Here is a 20,699-nt window from a genome sequence, read left to right as displayed (position 1 = left end):
TCTATCGTTACAAACTCATTCTTTAAATGCAAATTACAACTCACCAGAAACGGACTGTGAAACATGGGGCCGACTGCTATAAACTTAACTGCGCATAAAATAGAGAAATTAGATTAAGATCTAATAATGCAGCATCATCACTCAAAAACTAAATTAAGGACATGTTTTGTGTCATGCCCTTGTCCTGTGTCTGTTTTCCCTGCTATGTGCTCACTCAGCACATGGCTCTGTTTGTTATTGTGCATGTTTCTGCCCTTGTCCCGCCTTTGTTCCTCCTCCTCGTCAGTGTTATTTGTAATCCTGCCCCTTCGTTATCTGTTCCAGGTGTCCCTTGTCTGAGTTGTGTATTTAAGTTCCTTTGTGTCACTTCCTGTTTGTTGGTCATTCCACCTTCATTTTGTGCTCTCTGATCTGTTTCTCATGCCCACCAAGTCAGTCTTTGTATCTCTCTTGTCTCATGTCTGTTTGTGTCTTTTCTCTGTTTAGCCCTGTGTCCAAGTTTACTCTGTTTATTTCTGTGTTTAAGTTTAGTCTGCTTTAGCTTTCTGTCTAGGTTGTCTGTTTAGTTCTCCTTGTCCAGGTATCTGTTTAGTTTCAGTCTGTTTCTAGTTCTGTCTGTTTAGTTATCTCAGTCCAGGTTTGTCTGTATCTCAGTTTAGTTCACTCCATGTATTGTCCTTCTGTCCAAGTCTTTCTCTGTTTAAGTATTCTGTCTGTTATGCTAGTCTCTTTCTACTTGGTTATCTTGTGTTCCAATAAAGTCACTGGGTTTTATCAAGTGCACCCGGCACCGTCAGTCTTGACATTTTGGGTGATTTAATAAGGGATTAAATTTTGCCATGGATCATCAAACAGAACACATTTGAAGGTGTTGATTATTTGTAAATTTCATTTTTTTAATTGTATTGTAAAAATTCTCAAATGCAGCAGTCCAAAAGATTAGGATTAACTATGTGATAAAAGTTCATTATCAGGTTGACTGTGTCCTCACTATCTATAATTAATTATCACGTAAATAATGAAACAATGTATTCAGAAGTGATGAAACAGTTCATGGATATACACTTAAAGACACTTATTAAAATATATATTAAACTGCTAAAATACATTTTCAAAATTGTATTCACAATTCTTTTATTCATTCGATTTGATCAATGATGAAATAGCTTATCACAACTGCCATACAATGTCAGCTCTGTCGGTTAAGTCCACTCTGTAGTTACACCAAACCTCCTCGTTAATCAGTCCACACATAATCGGTAGGATCTATGGGAAAATATACATAAATTACTACATAGACACAGCTCCCTACTTTTATATAGTTATGTCACTATCAAAATAAATAGAACTAAAACTTAAATATTGGACATCATACAACTCACAACTCATTATCTGGCAATAAGAATCTATTTTTAAACAAGTACAAAATGTATGACTTTTCAATGATTAATCGCAGTAATTATAAATATTGTCATTGCCCAGCCTTTTTGCTTTCTGTAAATAAACTTCCATTAGCCTCATAGGTCTAGTGCAAATTGGTCGGTGCATTTAAAAACTGCTAATGGACAAAAGTGTCACATTGTTAACATGTGTATATGATAGCTGAAGAAAGACTCTTATTTTGAAAGACCATAGTCTCTGAAACAAAACAGATGATTTTTTATATTTATAACTTAAAGTAGATAAAACAAAGCACCTCATAGTCCAGGTATGTAACTAACTTCCTGTAGGTGCTGTTGCTTCTTCAGAGTTGTGCTTTGCCTCAGTGACGCTGTGTGTTATCGATATCTAAGTCTCACTGTGGAGGATACACAATAAAGAAAAAAAGCAGGAATAAACGTGATGTCCACAGTGCAGGGTACCTGTAGTGTCCTACCCCCAGAGCCGTGTTAATTTTGCCCAGCTGCTGCTTCAGGCTCTGAGAGACGGAGCAGACCGGACTGCAGCATAAGGCCCTGAGAAGCTGGAAAATCAGTGGCCAATTGCTTTTGGGTTCAGAGGTCATGGTGAACACTGTCTGTTCTATAGATCCAAAAACAATTCTGTTTACTATCAAAACAACCAAAATCCTGAATTTTTCTTAATATGCAATATGAAATATACAACCAGAAATATGGGATAAATAAAGGGGGAAAAATTATTTAGGGAATATTTTGTCACACAACACTCTGCATGTATCTATGCACTATTTCCATCCATCCATTATCTGTAACCGCTTATCCAAATTAGGGTCGCGGGGGGTCCAGAGCCTACCTGGAATCACTGGGCGCAAGGCAGGAACACACCCTGGAGGGAACGCCAGTCCTTCACAGGGCAACACACACATTCACACATTCACTCACACCTACGGACACTTTCGAGTCGCCAATCCACCTGCAACGTGTGTTTTTGGACTGTGGGAGGAAACCGGAGCACCCGGAGGAAACCCACGCGGACACAGAGAGAACACACCAACTCCTCACAGACAGTCACCCGGAGCGGGAATCGAACCCACAACCTCCAGGCCCCTGGAGCTGTGTGACTGCGACACTAACCTGCTGTCACCGTGCCGCCCTATGCACTATTTGTTGATTTTAAATGATAGAAGGTTTGACACTTTCTTTCTAAAATATCACTTAACAATTGTCTTTTATCCACTTTTTCCACTTCATTTTCTCTAATAGTTTCTGTCAACTTAAATTGACCTGGCTGCTTTCCCACAAAAGAGGATTAATTCCTCTCAACGAAGCGCTTTTTCCCTTTAACTATCTACAGCCCATAAACGACAGCCTTTTATACAGCGTTACAACCACAAGATGGCGCCGCAGTATAAGGAATTATTGCAGCTTTCCCGACACAAGGCGGGCTGAGGTTTCAATAGTTATATAACCACAGGGCGGCGCTGTTGTGATTGTATTTTTGTAAGTTATGAATATTCAACCATTAGAAAAAGACACACGAGGGACATATGACCTTATAAAGCTCTGAAAACAAATTGCATTGAACAGTAAAAAAAAGAATGTAGGAAAGAAGGAAGAGAAAAAAGCTGATGTAATTATTTATCAATTAAGAGCTCAATTAAAAATGACTTAAAGGGCTGCCTTGTTTCTATTATTTTTAGAGGCACTGAAAACTGAAAAAAAAAACAAGAAACCATATAAAAAATAACCACTGATACAGCATTGTATTGCTGAACTATTTATTGTAAAAAATATTAATTCAACAAGAATATGAATGCAACAGTAAACGTTTTCTTCCATAGCACTATGAGTATAAGGAAGTCTAAAAGAAACTACACAAGTCCTTGAGGTTTGTCTTCTAGCTGCAGGAATAAGATATCACAAAGGAATCTTTTAGAATCAAGTCTACATGTTTACAACTAAACATTAAGCACAGTGTGAAAGCAGTTACTCGGTCCAGAATAATGCTACTGAATGTATAATAGTAACATTAACATGTTTTGATTATTCCAATGTGTAATAAAAGAGGATATTAAGAGAATAAAGGGAAATGTTGTCAGCTCTGGATATATGTTGTCAGCTGGGATCCTCAGTGTTTCTAACACTCAGGACTGGAAAGGGCTTCCTCCACGAGGGGCTTGTAGATTTCTGGATCCTGTAAAAAATAAACCAAAACACACCTCATGTTTGAAGGGATTTACTTCTAAGAACAGATCACAGCTTCCACACTGAGCTCTCTGTGCCTTTCTAATGACACTGACTACAATGACTTTTAGACAATTTCACCCAATGTTTGTTCAGAACATAGAAAAAATAAAGACTTCGAGCTTGTGGTTACCAATGTTTTGATACAATGTCAGAAACCACATACACACGTCTGTTAGTGAGTGGGGCGGCACGGTGGCACAGTCACACAGCTCCAGGGACCTGGAGTTTGTGGGTTTGAATCACGCTCCGAATCAAGTTGGTGTGTTCTCCCTGTGTCTGCATGGATTTCCTCCGGGTGACTGTCTGTGAGGAGTGTGGTGTGTTCTCCCTGTGTCTGCGTGGGTTTCCTCCGGGTGACTGTCTGTGAGGAGTGTGGTGTGTTCTCCCTGTGTCTGCGTGGGTTTCCTCCGGGTGACTGTCTGTGAGGAGTGTGGTGTGTTCTCCATGTGTCTGCGTGGGTTTCCTCCGAGTGACTGTCTGTGAGGAGTGTGGTGTGTTCTCCATGTGTCTGCGTGGGTTTCCTCCGAGTGACTGTCTGTGAGGAGTGTGGTGTGTTCTCCCTGTGTCTGCATGGGTGTCCTTTAACCTTGTAGCTCCAATGCAAAACTAAGGAAGGGAAACTCACACTAGTTTGACCCTGTGGCTGATTAAATATATTTGGATTAACAGTGATTTTCTGTCAAATCATAGACGTTTATACCATTTTATCTCCTTTCTTCTTGCACAGAGCCTTCAGACTCAAAACACATGAGCTGATGGTGAGGCAGAGAAGGATTACACCCAAGAAGATCATCATGATGTCCATTCCTCCTCTCAGCACCTAATTGGAGAAGACCATTTTTTAGGCAATGCAGTTTTGGTGTGAGTACAAATTGTCATCTTGCTACAATAATTACAGGACTAATTACATATTTATAATCATCATTAGCCGGAGAGTTATTGGCTATATGGGAGATTGGGATAAAAAAATCTGGGTTAAAAAAACTGAAGCATCTTTAAAGTAAAGTAAAGACAAAATGATTTTGTAGGGTAGTGTCTAAATAAAATACCTTCTGTCTGTACATGTTGTTCTCACAGTTCTCCATTTTCTTCTTCAGATCTGAAGGGGCTGTTGTGGGGTAAAAGCCATATCCATAGCCATATCCATAACCATATCGGTCATTAAACCGATCACAGCTGTAATGATAACTATACGGAATATCATACATCTCCATTGCATAGAGAACAACAGCAGTAATGGACAGCGCAGCACTGGCAAGATTCAACAGGAGCATCATGGTGACCTGTGAAAGAGATATACACAGACTTATATAAACAGGATGGAGGTTATGCACATTATATAATTACATGTCTTTAAATACGTACTGACCAAATGGAGAATAGCAATGAATGCAGCATGAAGCTGTATGAATACTTCGGCTTTAATATTAAACATTTAACATTAACATTTAAAACATCCTTTAAAAGAAAAACAGGGCTCACCAGGCATTGGCTGAAAAACCTTTTCGTGACGACGCAAATGATGCCAATTGCAATAAACTTGTAAATAAAGAGAAAGAGAAAACGGTCATTCATCAGGTTTAGAAATGTATTCTAATGCAGTCTGTTAGAAAAAAATAAGATTGTATGACTTATAACTTATGAATATTACATAGGGAACATGAATGTCTGAAATCTGATAGGAACAGGATTGTCCAGAACCACATAATTCTATAGATATATAGATAGATATATAAATGTAGTGTCATTAGGAATAAAATAACCAAGAACTTGTTCTGATTGGGTTAAAGTAATAAAATGTGGTAATTTTATACAAAATGAATATAATACAAATATCATAGATGTAGAGGGTGGGACATTTATATGGATACACCTTAATAAGCACACCATTGTTTTTCTTGTGAAATTCCAATTTGGATCCAACTTTTGTTTTTTTCAATGGGAAGAGGGTCATGTGACACATCAAACTTATTGGGCCGACTTCAAAATGGCCGCCATGTTGTAAGGTGTTCCATATAAATGGCCCACCCTGTATATGATGTTATAAATGCACTAAAGGACATTTTAAATTTCAGATTAATGTTTGAAGCAGTTCACTCTTACCACTCCCCCGAGCCAAAAGGCACCATCATAAAGCACACCAAATATTCTGATGAGATTGTAGACAGCCCCGACGGCCAGGTTCATCAACCCATAGAAAATCTGTGCAGTCTACGTGGAAAAACATGTCAAGACATTACAAATTTTATACTCAGGTGATTATATAATTATTATAATTAATATTTGGCAAATATAATCTGTATGAAGAATTTCTTTGGGTGAAGGTATCTATATACACTCTATCACAATTTCACTTAAAGACACCCACATGCACAATGCACAATAAAAAACATAGATTTTAAACATTGAGGATGTGTACAGAAAAATATACTTACTGTGCAAGTCGTGATGTGCATCATGTGAATAAAGGTGTGTGTGCGTCTGAGTGTGATGTGTTTGATTGATTTATTTGGACAATTAACGTGAACACATGTAGAGAGTGTAGAATGATATCTACAACAATAAACACAATTTTCCAGACAGCTAACATTTCACTCACTCAGCCAATCAGTGCTGTCTCTGTGGTTGTAATATCAATATCCAAGTGTCAGCTGTGTTCCAGCAACTAGAACCTTTTTGTCTATCATCAAACTTTGTATTTAATCAAACTGTGATATTATGGCAATTGAACTGATATTAGTTGTTGATTACACCATTGGAGGTTTAACACTTTTTGGGGTTTGGGAGGTTTTGGAGGTCAAAATGATCCCAAAAACAGAAAAACATACACAAACCTTAGGAGCAATGCTGACAGACGCTGGGGAACTGCTTCTTATGGTATTTACAGGACAGTCATTTAAAGAGTCTTACAGTCTTAATCATATTAGGGATGTAGGGGGCTGTCTAATTCAGCCCCTGTTCCTTGGGCCCTTTATTTGTTTGTTTGTTTTTACTCCCTGTCCATGTGCATTTGTTTTGCTTTGTCGCTTCCACCCCTCTGTACTAATCCCACCCCACACCTGTACATTGTCCGTTGCTTGGTGACTGACAATTCACAGGTGTGTGGAGTTAGTGTCCTATGTATTTAAACCTCTGTCTTTGTTCCTGATCTGGTGAGTCGTTGAAAGTGTTTGGTTTACGTTCTGATTTCCCTGAAGTCCCTTGTGTGGAATAAATGTTGAGTCCTACCCCCAGAGCTGTGTAAATGTTGCCCAGCTTCTGCTTCAATGTCTGAGACACCGAGCAAACTGGGCTGCAGCACAAGGTCCCGAGAAGCTGGCAAATCAGTGGGCACTCGCTTTTGGGGTCAGAGGTCACGGTGAGCACAGTCACCCCCTCAGATTTAGCAACCGTCACTGACATCCTAAAAAAGAGCAAGCACAATAGTACAGCACACTGTAAAAAAGTGATTAGCATTTTCTGCTTTTCAAATAAATGTGTAAACTATTCTTCAACTAAATCTTTAACTTTCAGAGGTTGCTTGTGTTATTGTTAATGGTAAAGTCTGAGTCAGAGTGTGTGGGGGTGGGGGGTTTTCGCACATATATCTCTCTGTTAACGCTGGTTCACACAGAGACCAGTATTTTAAACAGGTATCTTTACAGCATTTCCTTTAGACAAATAACATGGTGTACACTAACTCTAGCTTAGCATGTTAAAACATGCACAGCTGGAATAACTGGTAGAAACGGCTGTTTCAGGAAACACTTATCCTTGAACACAAACAGGGTTCCCTGCTGAACAGAGAATTATTTTATTACAGTGTTGTGGGGTTTTTTCAAACAGTTCACACTTCAGCAACACCATTGGTTTACTGGTGATTTTCAGTCAACTAATCATCCATTATTATACTCGTTAATTTTTCTGCTCCCTTAATCCATTAAACCCAGTTTCATAAATAAAAGTTCATCACATTTCACATTGTTCAAAACCAAAAGGTTTTTAAATAAAGGCACTAAATAAACAAATAATGTATGTTTTGAGTTGTATATACAGCTCTATATTTTCAAATTAAAAGCCGGAAATATGAAAAATAAAGGCTTTTTAAAAGCTCACTCTGACAACAAGAACACGTTTATTGGTACAAAAAACAGATTTGTATTGCTTTTCATGTTTTTTTTAATGTATCAAACAGAAAGACCTATCCCAGTAAACAATTAGCCGTTGATTCAACGAAATAACACTTAAAAGAAATAACACGGTAAAGTTGGTTTCATATTCGACATTCGTTTGACATTCAGAATTCCGCTTTTTTTGCCAGTTACCAAACGTATATTCATCGGTACAGTTGCAGATTCCTAATGTAACAAAGGAAACCAAAAAATGACATCCATAACCTTTATTTACTAAACTGTACTTGCTGAGTTTAAGCCAGAAACCCAGCAGAATATCGCTGTTTTTACCCCTGCGCCCTGCTCCAGCGTTAGGGACCGTCGCACGACTACTAGAATAAATGTATAGTGTTTAATGTTAATATCCAAATATTATATATATTATATATCTCTTTCCTTATTGTACCTAATGATTTCACATCAACTTGCAAATGTACACAGTTTTATTTCTTATATACTAAGGCTAATTTTGGTGAAAAAATTGTATTATTATTATTAGTTATTTGTTTGTTCCCTTCCTGGATCAGGGCCTTGTCGTGGCGGAAGGGCTTGTCTGGTCTCATGACCTCCAGGGCTATGTTGTCGGGAGCTGTTAGCTCCCAGTAGGGTCTCCCATGGCGAACAGGTCTGGAGTGAAGATCCAGACAAACATGATCCAAAAGCATTCCTATGAGTACACCCATTAAAATTCAGTGTACCCTGCCCGGGAAAGGGTTACCGGGACCTACCCCTGGAGCCAGGCCTGGGGGTAGTGTCCGATGGCGAGCGCCTGGTGGCCGGGCAGCCCACGTAACCCGGCCGGGCTCAGCCCGAAATGGCAACGTGGGAGGATCATGTGGGCTCACCACCTGCAAGATCCAGAGTAGGGGTGCGGTGCAATGCCCATCGGGCACAGAGCGGGGGCGAAGGGGCCCCTGGCGTCGTGGAACTTGTCAGCGGAAACTGGTTCTTGGTATTTGTAACATAACCTCACTGGGGGGGAAAGAGCCAGAGCTGGTGTTTGAGGTTGAGAGATACCAGCTAGATATAGTTGGGCTCACCTCTACACACAGTGTAGGCTCTGGAAACAAACTCCTCGATAGGGGTTGGTCTCTCTCCTACTCAGGAGTTGCACAGGGTGAGAGGCGCCAGGCGGGTGTGGGGATACTCACAAGTCCCCGGCTGGCGCCTGTACAGCGGGAGTTTGTCCCAGTAAACAAGAAGGTCGCCTCAATGCGGCTCCGGCTTGCAGAAAAGAAAACTTTGACTGTTGTGTGTGCGTATGCACCAAACAGCAGCTCAGAGTATTCGGCCTTCTTGGAGGCAGTGACTGGAGTTCTAGAGGGGATTCCATGCACTGACTCTATTGTTTTACTGGGGGACTTCAATGCTCACGTTGGCAATGACTGGGAAACCTGGAGAGGAGTGATTGGGAGGAACGGACTGCCTGATCTAAACCCGAGTGGTGTGATGTTGTTGGACTTCTGTGCTAGCCATGGTTTGTCCATAACGAACACCATGTTCGAACATAAGATTGCTCATAAGTGTACTTGGTACCAGAGCACTCTGGGCCAAAGGTCAATGATCGACTTTGTGGTTGTGTCTTCTGACCTGAGGCTGTATGTTTTGGACACCCGGGTAAAGAGAGGGGCTGAGCTGTCAACTGATCACCATCTGGTGGTGAGTTGGATCTGATGGTGGGGAAAGCTGCCAGACAGACCTGGTAAACCCAAACGTATAGTGAGGGTGTGCTGGGAAAAGCTGGCAGATGACTCTGTCCGGATGGATTTCAACTCTCACCTCTGAGAGAACTTCTCACATGTTCCGGAGGAGGTAGGGGGAATGGAGTCTGAATGGACACTGTTCCGGACCTCCATCGTGGAAGCGGCTGCATGTAGCTCTGGTCAAAATCTTGTCGGTGCCTGTTACGGCGGCATCCCAAGAACCCGTTGGTGGACACCGGGGGTGAGGGAAGCTGTCAAGCGGAAGAAGGAGGCTTTTCGAGATTGGCTAGCTCGGGGAACTTCCGATTCTGCTGATGGGTACCAGCAGGCAAAAAAGGCTGCAGTTGCTGAAGCAAAATCCAGAGCATGGGAGGAGTTTAGAGAGGCCATGGAGAATGACTTCCAGGCAGCCTCAAAGAGGTTCTGGAAAACACTCCGACAGCTCAGGAGGGGGAGGGGGGACACTGTCCAAGCTGTGCTCAGCAAGGATGGTAATACTCTGAACTCGACTGAGCATTTTGTTGGGCGTTGGAAGGAGCACTTTGAGAAACTCCTTAACCCGAGAGACATGCCTCCTGTGCAGGAGGTAGGACCAGAAGTGTCTGGGGCGTCAGATTCCATTTCCTTGGCTGAAGTCACTGAGGTTAGTGAAAAAGCTTCGCAGTGGCATAGCTCCAGGAGTGGATGAGATTCGCCCAGAGTTACTGAAGGCACTCGATACTGTGGGGCTGTCTTGGATGACACGCCTATACAATATTGCATGGACCTCGAGAATGGTGCCTTTGGTTTGGCAAACCGGGGTGGTGGTTCCTATTTTCAAAAAAGGGGACCGGAGAAAGTGTGCCAATTATCATGGCATTACACTTCTCAGCCTCCTGGGGAAAGTCTATGCCAAGGTGCTGGAAAGGAGAATCCGTCCGATAGTCGAACCTAGGATTTTGGAGGAACAATGCGGATTTCGTCCTGGCCATGCAACTATGGACCAACTCTTCACTTTTGCACAGATGATTGAGGGGGCGTGGGAATTTTCTACTCCACTCTACACATGCTTTGTGGACTTGGAGAAGGCATATGACCGTGTTCCCCGAGAGATTCTGTGGGAGGTGCTCCGGGAGTATAGGGTGCCAGAGTTGCTCCGGCGATCCGTATGGTCCTTGTACTCTCAGAGTTTGAGTTGTGTTCGCATCCTTGGTAGTAAGTCAAGCTTGTTCAGTGTGGGCATTGGACTCTGCCAAGGCTGTGCCTTATCTCCACTCCTGTTCCTGATATTCATGGACAGGGTGGCGCGGCATAGCCTGGGGCAGGAGGGCTTCCGTCGAGGAGCTCAGGAGGTGGAGCACCTCCAAATCTGAGGCCATGGTTATCTCCCGGAAACAGATGGCATGCTCCCTTCAGGTAAGGGGTGAGAATCTGCCCCAAGTGAAGGAGTTCAAGTATCTCGGGTTCTTGTTCACGAGTGATGGGAAGAGGGATGGTGAGATTGACCGTAGTATAGGTGCAGCGTCTGGAGTAATGTGATCACTGTACCGCACCGTTGTGGTGACGAGAGAGCTGAGCCATAAAGCAAAGCTCTCAATTTACCGGTCAGTCTACGTCCACACTCTCACCTATGGTCATGAGCTCTGGGTAATGACCGAAAGAACAAGATCGCAGATACAAGCGGCCGACGGGTCACTGGGCGTACTCTCCGTGATCGGGTGAGGAGCTCAGTGACTAGAGAGGAACTCGGAGTAGAGTCGCTGCCCCCATTCACATTGAGAGAAGTCAGTTGAGGTGGTTTGGGCATTTGATCAGGATGCCTCCTGGAAGCCTCCCACTGAAGGTATACCAGGCACGTCCAACTGGAAGGAGGCCCCGGGGTAGACCCAGGACACGCTGGAGGGATTATATCTCCCGGCTGTCCTGGGAATGCCTTGGGATCCCCCAGGAGGAATTGGTGGATGTTGCAAGGGACAGAGACGTCTGGGCTTCTTTGCTCGCCCTGTTGCCACCGTGACCCTGAAATGGAGAAGCGGAAAAGAAAATGCCTATGCCTATGCCTATTTGTTTGTTTATATTTAATGAATTCAATAACCAAATAAATATTAAGTTATGGGATCAAATGATATAAAAGCAACTTACAAAAGTACAGATATTTACTCTTCACACATTACAAGGCTTATTTTGGTGAAAAATTCAGTCATTAATTTTATAATGATTAAAATACCCATATAAATCTATTAATCTCTCACGTTATTGGACCTAATGATGTCAAACCAACACAGAACAGTACAGATATTTACTCTTCACACATTACAAGGCTTATTTTGGTGAAAAATTCAGTCATTAATTTTATAATGATTAAAATAACCATATAAATCTTTTATTCTCTCACATCGTTGGACCTAATCATGTCAAACCAGCTTACAGAAGTACAGATATCTATTCTTCACACATCATAAGGCTTTTGTTGGGAAAAAATTGTGAATAAAAACTGAATGCAATGATGTGGAGATGGCAAATGTCAATATTTTATTCGTAATAGAACATAGATGACAGATCAAAAGTTTAATCTGAGTAAATGTAACATTTTAAAGGAAAAATATGTTGATTCAAAATTTCACAGTGTCAACAAATCCCCAAAAAGTTGCAACGATGTGAGAGAATAAAAGATTTACATGGTTATTTTAATTATTTTAAAATGAATGACTGAATTTTTCCCCAAAATAAGCCTTGTAATATGTGAAGCATAAATACCTGATTTCTTTTGTGTTGGTTTGACATCATTAGTTCCAATAACGTGAGAGATTAATAGATTTATATGGTTACTTTAATCATTATATAATAAATTACTTACATTTTCACCAAAATAAGCCTTGTAATGTGTAAAGAATAAATATCTGTACTTTTCTAAGTTGTTTTGATATCATTTGGTCCCATAACTTTTAATATTTGGTTATTGAATTCATTCAAAATAAACAAACAAATAAATAATAATAATAATTTTTCACCAAAATTAGCCTTAGTATGTAAGGAATAAAACTGTGTATATTTGTAAGTTGATGTGACATCATTAAGTACAATAAGGAAAGAGATTAATTTTGTTGGATATTAACATTAAGCACTATACATTTATTCTAGTAATTGTGCGACGGTCCCTAACGCTGGAGCAGGGCGCAGGGGTAAAAACAGCGATAGTCGGCTGGTTTTCTGGCTTAAACTCAGCAAGTACAGTTTAGTAAATAAAGGTTATGGACGTCATTTTTTGGTTTCCTTTGTTACATTAGGAATCTGCAACTGTACCGATGAATATACGTTTGGTAACTGGCAAAAAAAGCGGAATTCCGAATGTTCCGGAATATCGAATATGAAAACAACTTTACCGCAATCGAAATAACTGCCGTCTAATCAACGTTCTCTTAAGGTTGAAAATGAAAGTTGAAAAGACGTCCAAACACAGACATTGAAAACACGACTATTAGACGTACTTTGGACGTCCATTGACGTTATTAATTGATCCCGAAATAAATTACTTGTATAAAACACATTTTGGACGTCCACTGACGTTATCGATTGGTCACCACTTAACTAACTTATTAAGATGGATTTTGGACGTCCATTGACGTTTAAAATATGTCCTTGACGGACAGACTACTTTTGAACTTTGTTTTGAACGTCCAGGGACCTTCCTTGTTTACCGGGATAGCAATTTAAAAACATGTTTTGTTATGGGCTTTACAACAAATATCACTTCTTTCTTGCTTGTATATAACACATCAATCATAACAACCGAAATGGCCCCGTCCTCATCTGTCCTTACATTTTTATTTATTACTAATAATGAAGATTTTCTCACCACTCACCTTATTCTGTGACCAGTTTGTGTCTCGATGGCTGCTTCCTTATAACCTCGCGTTTTGGAGTTTTTTGTTAACACCCAAAAGCCCATGATTTTGCTGACTGCTTACTACCACAAGGGGCGCTGTGGCATTAAAATTAATACAGCCTTATAACCACAAGGGGGTGCTTTACAGATAAATGTCAGAGAAACCACAAAAGCGAGTCTTAAGTTCCTGTACTTTATTAGCAGAAGCAGATAGTAATGCAGATTGTAGTTGGACTTACCGTTTATTTTTACTTCAGTAAATAGAATCATGTTAAGCATATGAAGAACATTTTAAGGATTAAAGTGTTACTTTAAACTTAACCAAAGAAATCTATTATACCATTCTAACCATTACTCAGACCTCCCCTGATAGCAATTTGCACTGTGTTTTCTTAGCAGACCACCAGTGATTAAAGAAATATTTTAGACAAAAGGCCACATTGTAGCACTTTTTCATTCACATGTGGTCTACAGTCAGTGGTGTGCCAACCTTTTTACGCCAGTGGACAGATATATGCTCGCTAAAGCCATATATATCAACATGTTCAATGCGTTCTTTAAAGAGCCACATGCAAGAGGTTTAACAGCATGGAGAAAAACATGCTGATCTTTAGGCTGATCATAGGTTCATTATATAACCACTGCCTTTACTGAGGGTGTCTTGTAGAAGCCCTTAAAAGAGTATATAGAATACAGTAATGATAACAGTAATAGAAAGATTTAAAAGTATTAAAAGTTAAATCTGATATAGAAGTAGTTAGTGGAAGAAACGTGATATGGATAAGGATTGACAGTGTTTCTAACACTCAGGACAGGAAAGCACTTCCTCCACGAGGGGCTTGCAAAGCTCTGGGTCCTGTAAAAAAGAAGTAAAAAACAAAAAATAGTTTGAACAGGCCAAAAATACATTTTTATAAAATTCACCCTCAGATCACTGACAATATTTATGCTCTCGATGTCTTAAGCTAATCCAGAGTTAGAAACGTCATGAACAATTCTATTAGAAATGATCTAACACCTAAATGTAGTTTAAGGGGAAAAAAAACTCAAATGTTAGCTATGCTATGTAATTTTTATACCGTTATACAGTGTCAAACCTCATAAGCAAACCTTATGTTGTTGCGTTCATCCATTAAATGTTAAATGTATGTGATTATACCAGAATCGTGCTGGTGTCAGCAGATGTTTTAAAAGTGTTTCATTTGTTCCAGAGAAGCTTGAATATTTAAGCCACATCAGGCTCCCATCGTCAAATCAACCTCATATTTGAACTGACCATCACTTTAAAAATATTCATACCACTTTGTCTCCTTTATTCTTCTTGCACAGAGCTTTTAGACTCAGAACAATTCTGGTGATGATGCCACAAAGAAGAACCACACCCAACACGATCATCATGATGTCCACTCCGCCCTGCAGCATCTACACAGAGTAGACCCATTCTTTAGGCAAAACAGTTTTACCTTTGATGAGTTTCTTTCTACAAAAGGTACAGAGTTGTTGCAACAAAAGTGCATTATTTCACACTTGAGTAACATTTTGTACCCCCTGGTTTGAATATCAGAAAGCAGATGCATTAATCCAGTGATTTAAAGTTATTCAGAGCACTTAAAGAAACCAGGAAACAGGAATCAGAATGCATTTTACTTCTTCAATATATTTTCAAGAGAAGCAGGTAATTTAGGAATGAATATAGACAGGACATGACTTCATCCATCATGATATGATCTAATTTTGAAATAAAGTGTTGTACAGGAAGAAAAAGTATCTCCACTTTGATTAAAAGTAATGATTTTTTGTTTTAAATGATGTGGACTTAAAAATGAACTAAGACATGAACTAAAAAGTTAAAACAAGTTCCATTTTCATTTCAGCTTGACTTCAAAACAATCACATCACAGGAAAATGTAAATCAAATACCTTCAAAAAGTGTTGGAAATTCTCACAGTTCATCGTTTGCGGAGGGGGTGTGCCTTCTTGATAGTAATAATATGAAGAACAACTGTATTTATAATCAATTTGTGCCAGGTCCAATGAGTAAAGCACAATGTCATATACAGCCAGTGCAGAACTGACCAGATTCAACAGTACCATATAAATAACCTTTAAAAAAAAAGAAAAAGAAAATAAGGACCAGGAAATATTATTCATTCATTCATTCATTATCTGTAAGCGCTTATCCAGTTCAGAGCCTACCTGGAATCATTGGGCGCAAGGTGGGAATACACCCTGGAGGGGGCACCAGTCCTTCACAGGGCAACACTCACACACACTCACACCTATGGACACTGTGGAGTCGCCAATCCACCTACCAGCATGTGATTTTGGACTGTGGGAGGAAACCGGAGCACCCAGAGGAAACCCACGCAGACACAGGGAGAACACCCCACACTCCTCAGACAGTCACCCGGAAGAAACCCATGCAGAGACAGGGAGAACACACCACACTCCTCACAGACAGTCACCCGGAGGAAACCCACGCAGACACAGGGAGAACACACCACACTCCTCACAGACAGTCACCCGGAGGAAACCCACGCAGACACAGGGAGAACACACCACAATCCTCACAGACAGTGACCCGGAGGAAACCCACGCAGACACAGGGAGAACACACCACACTCCTCACAGACAGTCACACGGAGGAAACCCACGCAGACACAGAGAGAACACACCACACTCCTCACAGACAGGCACCCGGAGCGGGAATCGAACCCACAACCTCCAGGTCCCTGGAGCTGTGTGACTGCACCACCGTGCCGCCCCAGGAAATATCAACATACTGTAAAAATGAACCTAAAACTGATGTGCCCTAATGTCAAGAGATAACTGATGTCATAAAATGTATTGCTTTTCATTCCCATTTTTTCACTTTAAAATACCTTCATAACAATGATTTTTTACAAACCGTATTATTTTTATATTATTAATTGTTTTATTGTGAAAGTTATCAGTTGGTATCAGTAATAAATTATTTTCCAATCTATTGGTAACAGACTTCATCAAATGGAAATAGAAACTCACCAGGCATGGACTGGGAAACCTGTCTGTAAATATACAAGTGATGCCGGCTGCAATAAACTTGTAAATAAAGAGAAACAGTATATTATATATAAACAATTCTCATTATTCAACTGGAATACATATTTTTTATTCAAAGTCCTTTGAACCACAGAGTAATTGTAGGCCCTCACTCTCAGAACTACCTGAAGAAGTTATGAGTTTTAATCAATTTAATACTTTTTTTTTCAAATTTTAATAACATTTTCAAAGTGTATCCACAATTAAATTAGCATTTTCTGATCAGTTTGAAATATCTCAAGTTCAAGGACAAGCCTGAGGTTTAATGAAATCATTAAAGATAATTCTTACCACTGCACCCAGCCAAAATGGTTCGGACCAAATTTCAGTTTCGAGAGGTTGATAGATGCACCCAACTGCCACATTCATTAATCCAAACAGAATCTGTACAGCCTATGGAAACAGATAAAAACATTAATACACAGTGTACACCAGGGGTCAGTGGTCTAATTCTTTTTGCATTCCAGGAAAAAAGAAACAAAGCAGATTCCCCTTGTTTTCTAATGGTCTCAGTTTTCGACTAGTGACTCTGAGTCTAGGCTACAGATATATAAATATATATTTATGTAATTTTAACATCATACGGAGTGACAGAAGTGCCTTACCCCCAGAGCTGTGTTAATGTTACCCAGCTGCTTCTTCAGATTCTGAGACACGGAGCAGACTGGACAGCAGCACATGGTTCCGAGAAGCTGACAAATCAGTGGGCACCGGCTTTTGGGGTCAGAGGTCACGGTAAACACCGTCACCCCCTCAGCTTTAGCTATTGTCAGAGACATCCTGAAATACAACAAACACACACATAATACGGAACACTTTACTAAAAAAATAAAGTGTTTAGTCTTTAATAAAGATGGTGGTTCTGTGAAGGAAGGGACCCACACTATGGAACATATATTGGTACTTTCTGGGAGATTAAAGCAATTTGTTCAAATATATAATACATTATAACCCTTTATAAACAGAATATATTTCTTACTCATCATTGGTAAAAATGATTGCTCATTTAACACATTTTTCTTAAATAGTTGCACACAGAAGCAATCAACCAACAGGAATGGAACTTTGGTGGTTAGGATTCACATTGTCAGACAAATAAAATGGATGACATTTTATTTCTAGTAACGCTGTTGTAAGGACATTAGATTCAGTAAGTGCCTCTACACTGAACCATTTCAAATCAGACCTCTCTGAATTATTATTCAAGTCAAGGGAGTTTTATTGTCAATTCTGCATAGTTACAGGACATACAAAGGATTGAAATTACGTTACTCTCCTCTCCAAGATGCAGTAACATTTAACAAAAAATAGACTAAATTCAGCTAAACTAAATATATGAAAGTGAACAAACAGAAGACAAGTGCAGGACATACGATACCAGCAGCTCACTGATAGACATACATGAGTCAATGGGACACTGACTGAAGACAGTAACCTGATTTGGAAATAGGATAATGGATGTACAAGGCAGTGTAAACAATAGTGCAAGATAATCATAATAGGAGGAGGTAGGATACTGGATGTACAAGGCGGAGTAGACCATAGTGAAATATATATGTATATCAACTAAATAAAATGAACAAGTGCATACCGGTTCTATTGAAAAAGTCACAGTTAGGTCTGATGAGGAGCTTAAGTGAGAGTACCAATATAAACAGGACCGGTGTAAACAGTAGTGCTAATATAGGGATATGAAGCCTGGAGGCTGGTTAAAGTGGTTAAGTGCATGTCTGATTTTCAAAATCACAGTTGGGTATTGGTGGTAAGTGATGAGGTTGCTAAGTAGTGTGTGCGGGGGGCAGAAGTGGGAGGGGGGTCAGAGCAGGGAGACAGTTCAGCATTCTCACAGCCTGATGGATGGAGCTATCCCTCAGTCTGCTGGTCCTAGCCCTGAGATTACGCAGTCTCTGCCCTGATGGCAGCAGGCTGATGAAGCTGTGTAGCGGGTGGGTGGGATCACCTGTCAAGCAGAGGGCTTTTCGTAGGAGGCGGGAGCTGTATAAGTCCTGAAGGCAGGGGAGAGGGGTACCAATGATCTTCTCAGCACTTCTCACAATACGCTAGAGGGTTCTGCGGCAGGATGCTGTGCAGGCCCCGTTCCACGCAGTGAAACAGCTAGTCAGGATACAATCGATGGACCCATTGTAGAAGGTGATCATGATGGGGGTGGGAGCTCTTGCTCATCTTAGCTTGCGGAGCAAGTAGAGCCGTTGGTGAGCCTTTTTGGCCAGTGATGCTGTGTTGATGGTCCAGGAGAGGTCCTCTGTGACGTGCACACCCAGGAACTTGGTGCTACTCACCCTCTCCACAGCAGCCCCGTTGATGGATAGAGGGGCATGTTGTGTGCGAGTTCTCCTGAAGTCCACAACAATCTCCTTGGTCTTCTCAGTGTTCAGAGAGAGATTGTCGTGTTTGCACCAAGAGGTCAGCCGGCTCACCTCGCTCCTGTAATGTGACTCATCGTTGTTGCTGATGAGGCCTACCACAGTCGTGTCATCCGCAATCTTGATGAAGAGGTTGGATGTGTGTGATGGAGAGCAGGTTATTATTATTATTATTATTATTATTATTATTATTTGCTTGTACATCATACTGAATTGAATTGAGTACAGCAGGGACTGCACACAGGGAGATAGGGTCGCTTCCATACAGCTCCAGAGCCCTGGGAGGAAACCCTTCAAACTCCTCACAGACAGTGATCCGAGGTTGGGCTTGAACCCACAACCACAGGACCTTGAAGCTGTATGAAAGCAAAAGCACCTGTTGTCGATTAAGATTTTTTAAACCTTTGTTTGTTAAAGCATTTGGTTTTTTTTTTCTTTGCTTGTATTTTATCATTTTTAATTCGATAAAAAAATTATTTTATTCATTCCAAACGTATTTATTTTTCTTGTTGGGCAGTTTAGTTTTACATTCCTTTTGTGACTATATATTGAAGCTCTTGTAAGTTTTATGTATTTATTTGTATCCAGTTTTGTAAAGCCATATTAAAGCCAATGAACAGAAATGAACAAAACAGTAATTAATAATGGTTAATAACAGGCACTAAATGATTTTTTTCTGAGCGTGATTTGTTCCATCACCTGCACTACACTCCTACCTCCCGTTGGAGGAACGGCTAATTCCAGTGTCCTATCTGTGAATTACGATGTTTTACAGTGTTTCAGAAAAGTTCAAGGGCGAAGATAGAAGTGTTTCTCTACAAAAAGTCATTTATATTGTTTCTGAATTAATTCCCCGAGAACTAATGGACTTTATGGCTGGAGTTAGCAGTTACATTAATAGTGACACAGGCGTTATATATAATATATTTTGCCTTTTATGTTTTCTTTTTTGCGAATAAAAGCCTTAAAGGTAATAAACTCACCTTTTGACTTGGACCAACGGTTTCTTCCCTTTCGTTCGTTCTTCCGTATTTACACTGGAGTGTTTCCCGTTAGTTTCCGCCCACTTTGACGTCAAGGTTCACCCGCAAGTTTGGGCACACCGGTGCTATGTCTGTCCATGCAAAACGGTAATTCAGTACAAAACGACAGTACCAACGGGTAGTGTCCTGGAGCTGTGGGTCGTTGTGTATTCATTCATTTCTCTTCCTTCATTCAACATAGACACAAGAACTAATTTTGCCCACAGGTGTGAGTGACTCCCTGACATTGACCTGACCCCAACACGGAACCCACTGTGATCCTGAGCAATATGAAGTGGTTACAGGAGATGAATGAATGGACACATCATTTTTAGGTTATTATATAAAGTCTAATACTGTGTTAATGCACATGGCACTGCACAAAATCCTGAAAACGGTGCTCTGTATTTTCCTAATACATTATTCAACCATGTCTGATAGAATCTATTGATAGGGTCCTGTTTGTGCATCCCAATTTACAGAATCCTGAATTATTCAATTGGGGTGTTTTTCCTTGTTTTGTAAGGGAATATAACTAAGCACATAATAAAACATAGCCTTTCCCCTTGCCAAATTTTAGTCCACATCCATTTTCTACAATTTACAATAACAAAGAACTACAACAAATACAGACAGATGAAAAAGCTATATATTACACACACAGTATGTAATTTAGCTTGTTTAGAATATCTGTATTTCTTAGAATCATATCTCTTCATTTAATCATAAGCCTTTAGATCAAAATGTTTGTGTAATTAAAATGGAAATGAGTGAGAACGCAAACTAATTTTATATATCATCATTAATAATTCGATATATAATAATGGACATAGGGCGGCACGGTGG

General features: G+C 40.2%; 2 protein-coding genes across 2 annotated transcripts; both read right to left on the bottom strand.

Annotated features, from left to right (window-relative positions):
- Nucleotides 1–3,179: 3,179 nt before the first annotated feature.
- On the bottom strand, nucleotides 3,180–13,438 carry LOC136666903 (uncharacterized). Its single transcript, XM_066644980.1, has 7 exons — nucleotides 13,344–13,438; nucleotides 6,876–7,050; nucleotides 5,751–5,858; nucleotides 5,130–5,186; nucleotides 4,697–4,930; nucleotides 4,348–4,467; nucleotides 3,180–3,594 (listed from the first exon to the last, which is right to left on the bottom strand). Exons 1-7 carry the CDS (start codon nucleotides 13,427–13,429, stop codon nucleotides 3,538–3,540), a joined length of 837 nt encoding a protein of 278 aa, XP_066501077.1. The 5' UTR covers nucleotides 13,430–13,438; the 3' UTR covers nucleotides 3,180–3,537.
- A 117-nt stretch (nucleotides 13,439–13,555) lies between these two features.
- On the bottom strand, nucleotides 13,556–19,868 carry LOC136666919 (uncharacterized). Its single transcript, XM_066644981.1, has 7 exons — nucleotides 19,815–19,868; nucleotides 17,053–17,227; nucleotides 16,739–16,840; nucleotides 16,391–16,447; nucleotides 15,287–15,469; nucleotides 14,666–14,788; nucleotides 13,556–14,222 (listed from the first exon to the last, which is right to left on the bottom strand). The coding sequence occupies exons 2-7, from the start codon at nucleotides 17,224–17,226 to the stop codon at nucleotides 14,166–14,168; spliced, it is 696 nt and encodes a 231-aa protein (XP_066501078.1). The 5' UTR covers nucleotide 17,227; nucleotides 19,815–19,868; the 3' UTR covers nucleotides 13,556–14,165.
- Between the last annotated feature and the right edge of the window lie 831 nt (nucleotides 19,869–20,699).

This window comes from Hoplias malabaricus, chromosome 1 (assembly GCF_029633855.1).
Source record: "Hoplias malabaricus isolate fHopMal1 chromosome 1, fHopMal1.hap1, whole genome shotgun sequence".
Classification (NCBI taxonomy): domain Eukaryota; kingdom Metazoa; phylum Chordata; class Actinopteri; order Characiformes; family Erythrinidae; genus Hoplias; species Hoplias malabaricus.
Note: the sequence above shows the minus strand (reverse complement) of the source record. Positions and strands in the feature narration are given on the sequence as shown.

Bases quoted from the DNA above. Each gene is read 5' to 3' on its own strand.
- LOC136666903 (XM_066644980.1), bottom strand. From the start codon at position 13,429: ATGGGCTTTTGGGTGTTAACAAAAAACTCCAAAACGCGAGGTTATAAG. The intron at 5,187-5,750 runs GTAAGAGTGAAC...TTTATTTACAAG, and splicing joins CCTTTTGGCTCGGGGGAGTG to TTTATTGCAATTGGCATCAT. The intron at 4,468-4,696 runs GTATTTTATTTA...TTCTCCAATTAG, and splicing joins ACAACATGTACAGACAGAAG to GTGCTGAGAGGAGGAATGGA.
- LOC136666919 (XM_066644981.1), bottom strand. From the start codon at position 17,226: ATGTCTCTGACAATAGCTAAAGCTGAGGGGGTGACGGTGTTTACCGTG. The intron at 16,841-17,052 runs GTAAGGCACTTC...CTGTTTCCATAG, and splicing joins ACATTAACACAGCTCTGGGG to GCTGTACAGATTCTGTTTGG. The intron at 14,223-14,665 runs GTATGAATATTT...TCTTTTTTACAG, and splicing joins AGAATAAAGGAGACAAAGTG to GACCCAGAGCTTTGCAAGCC.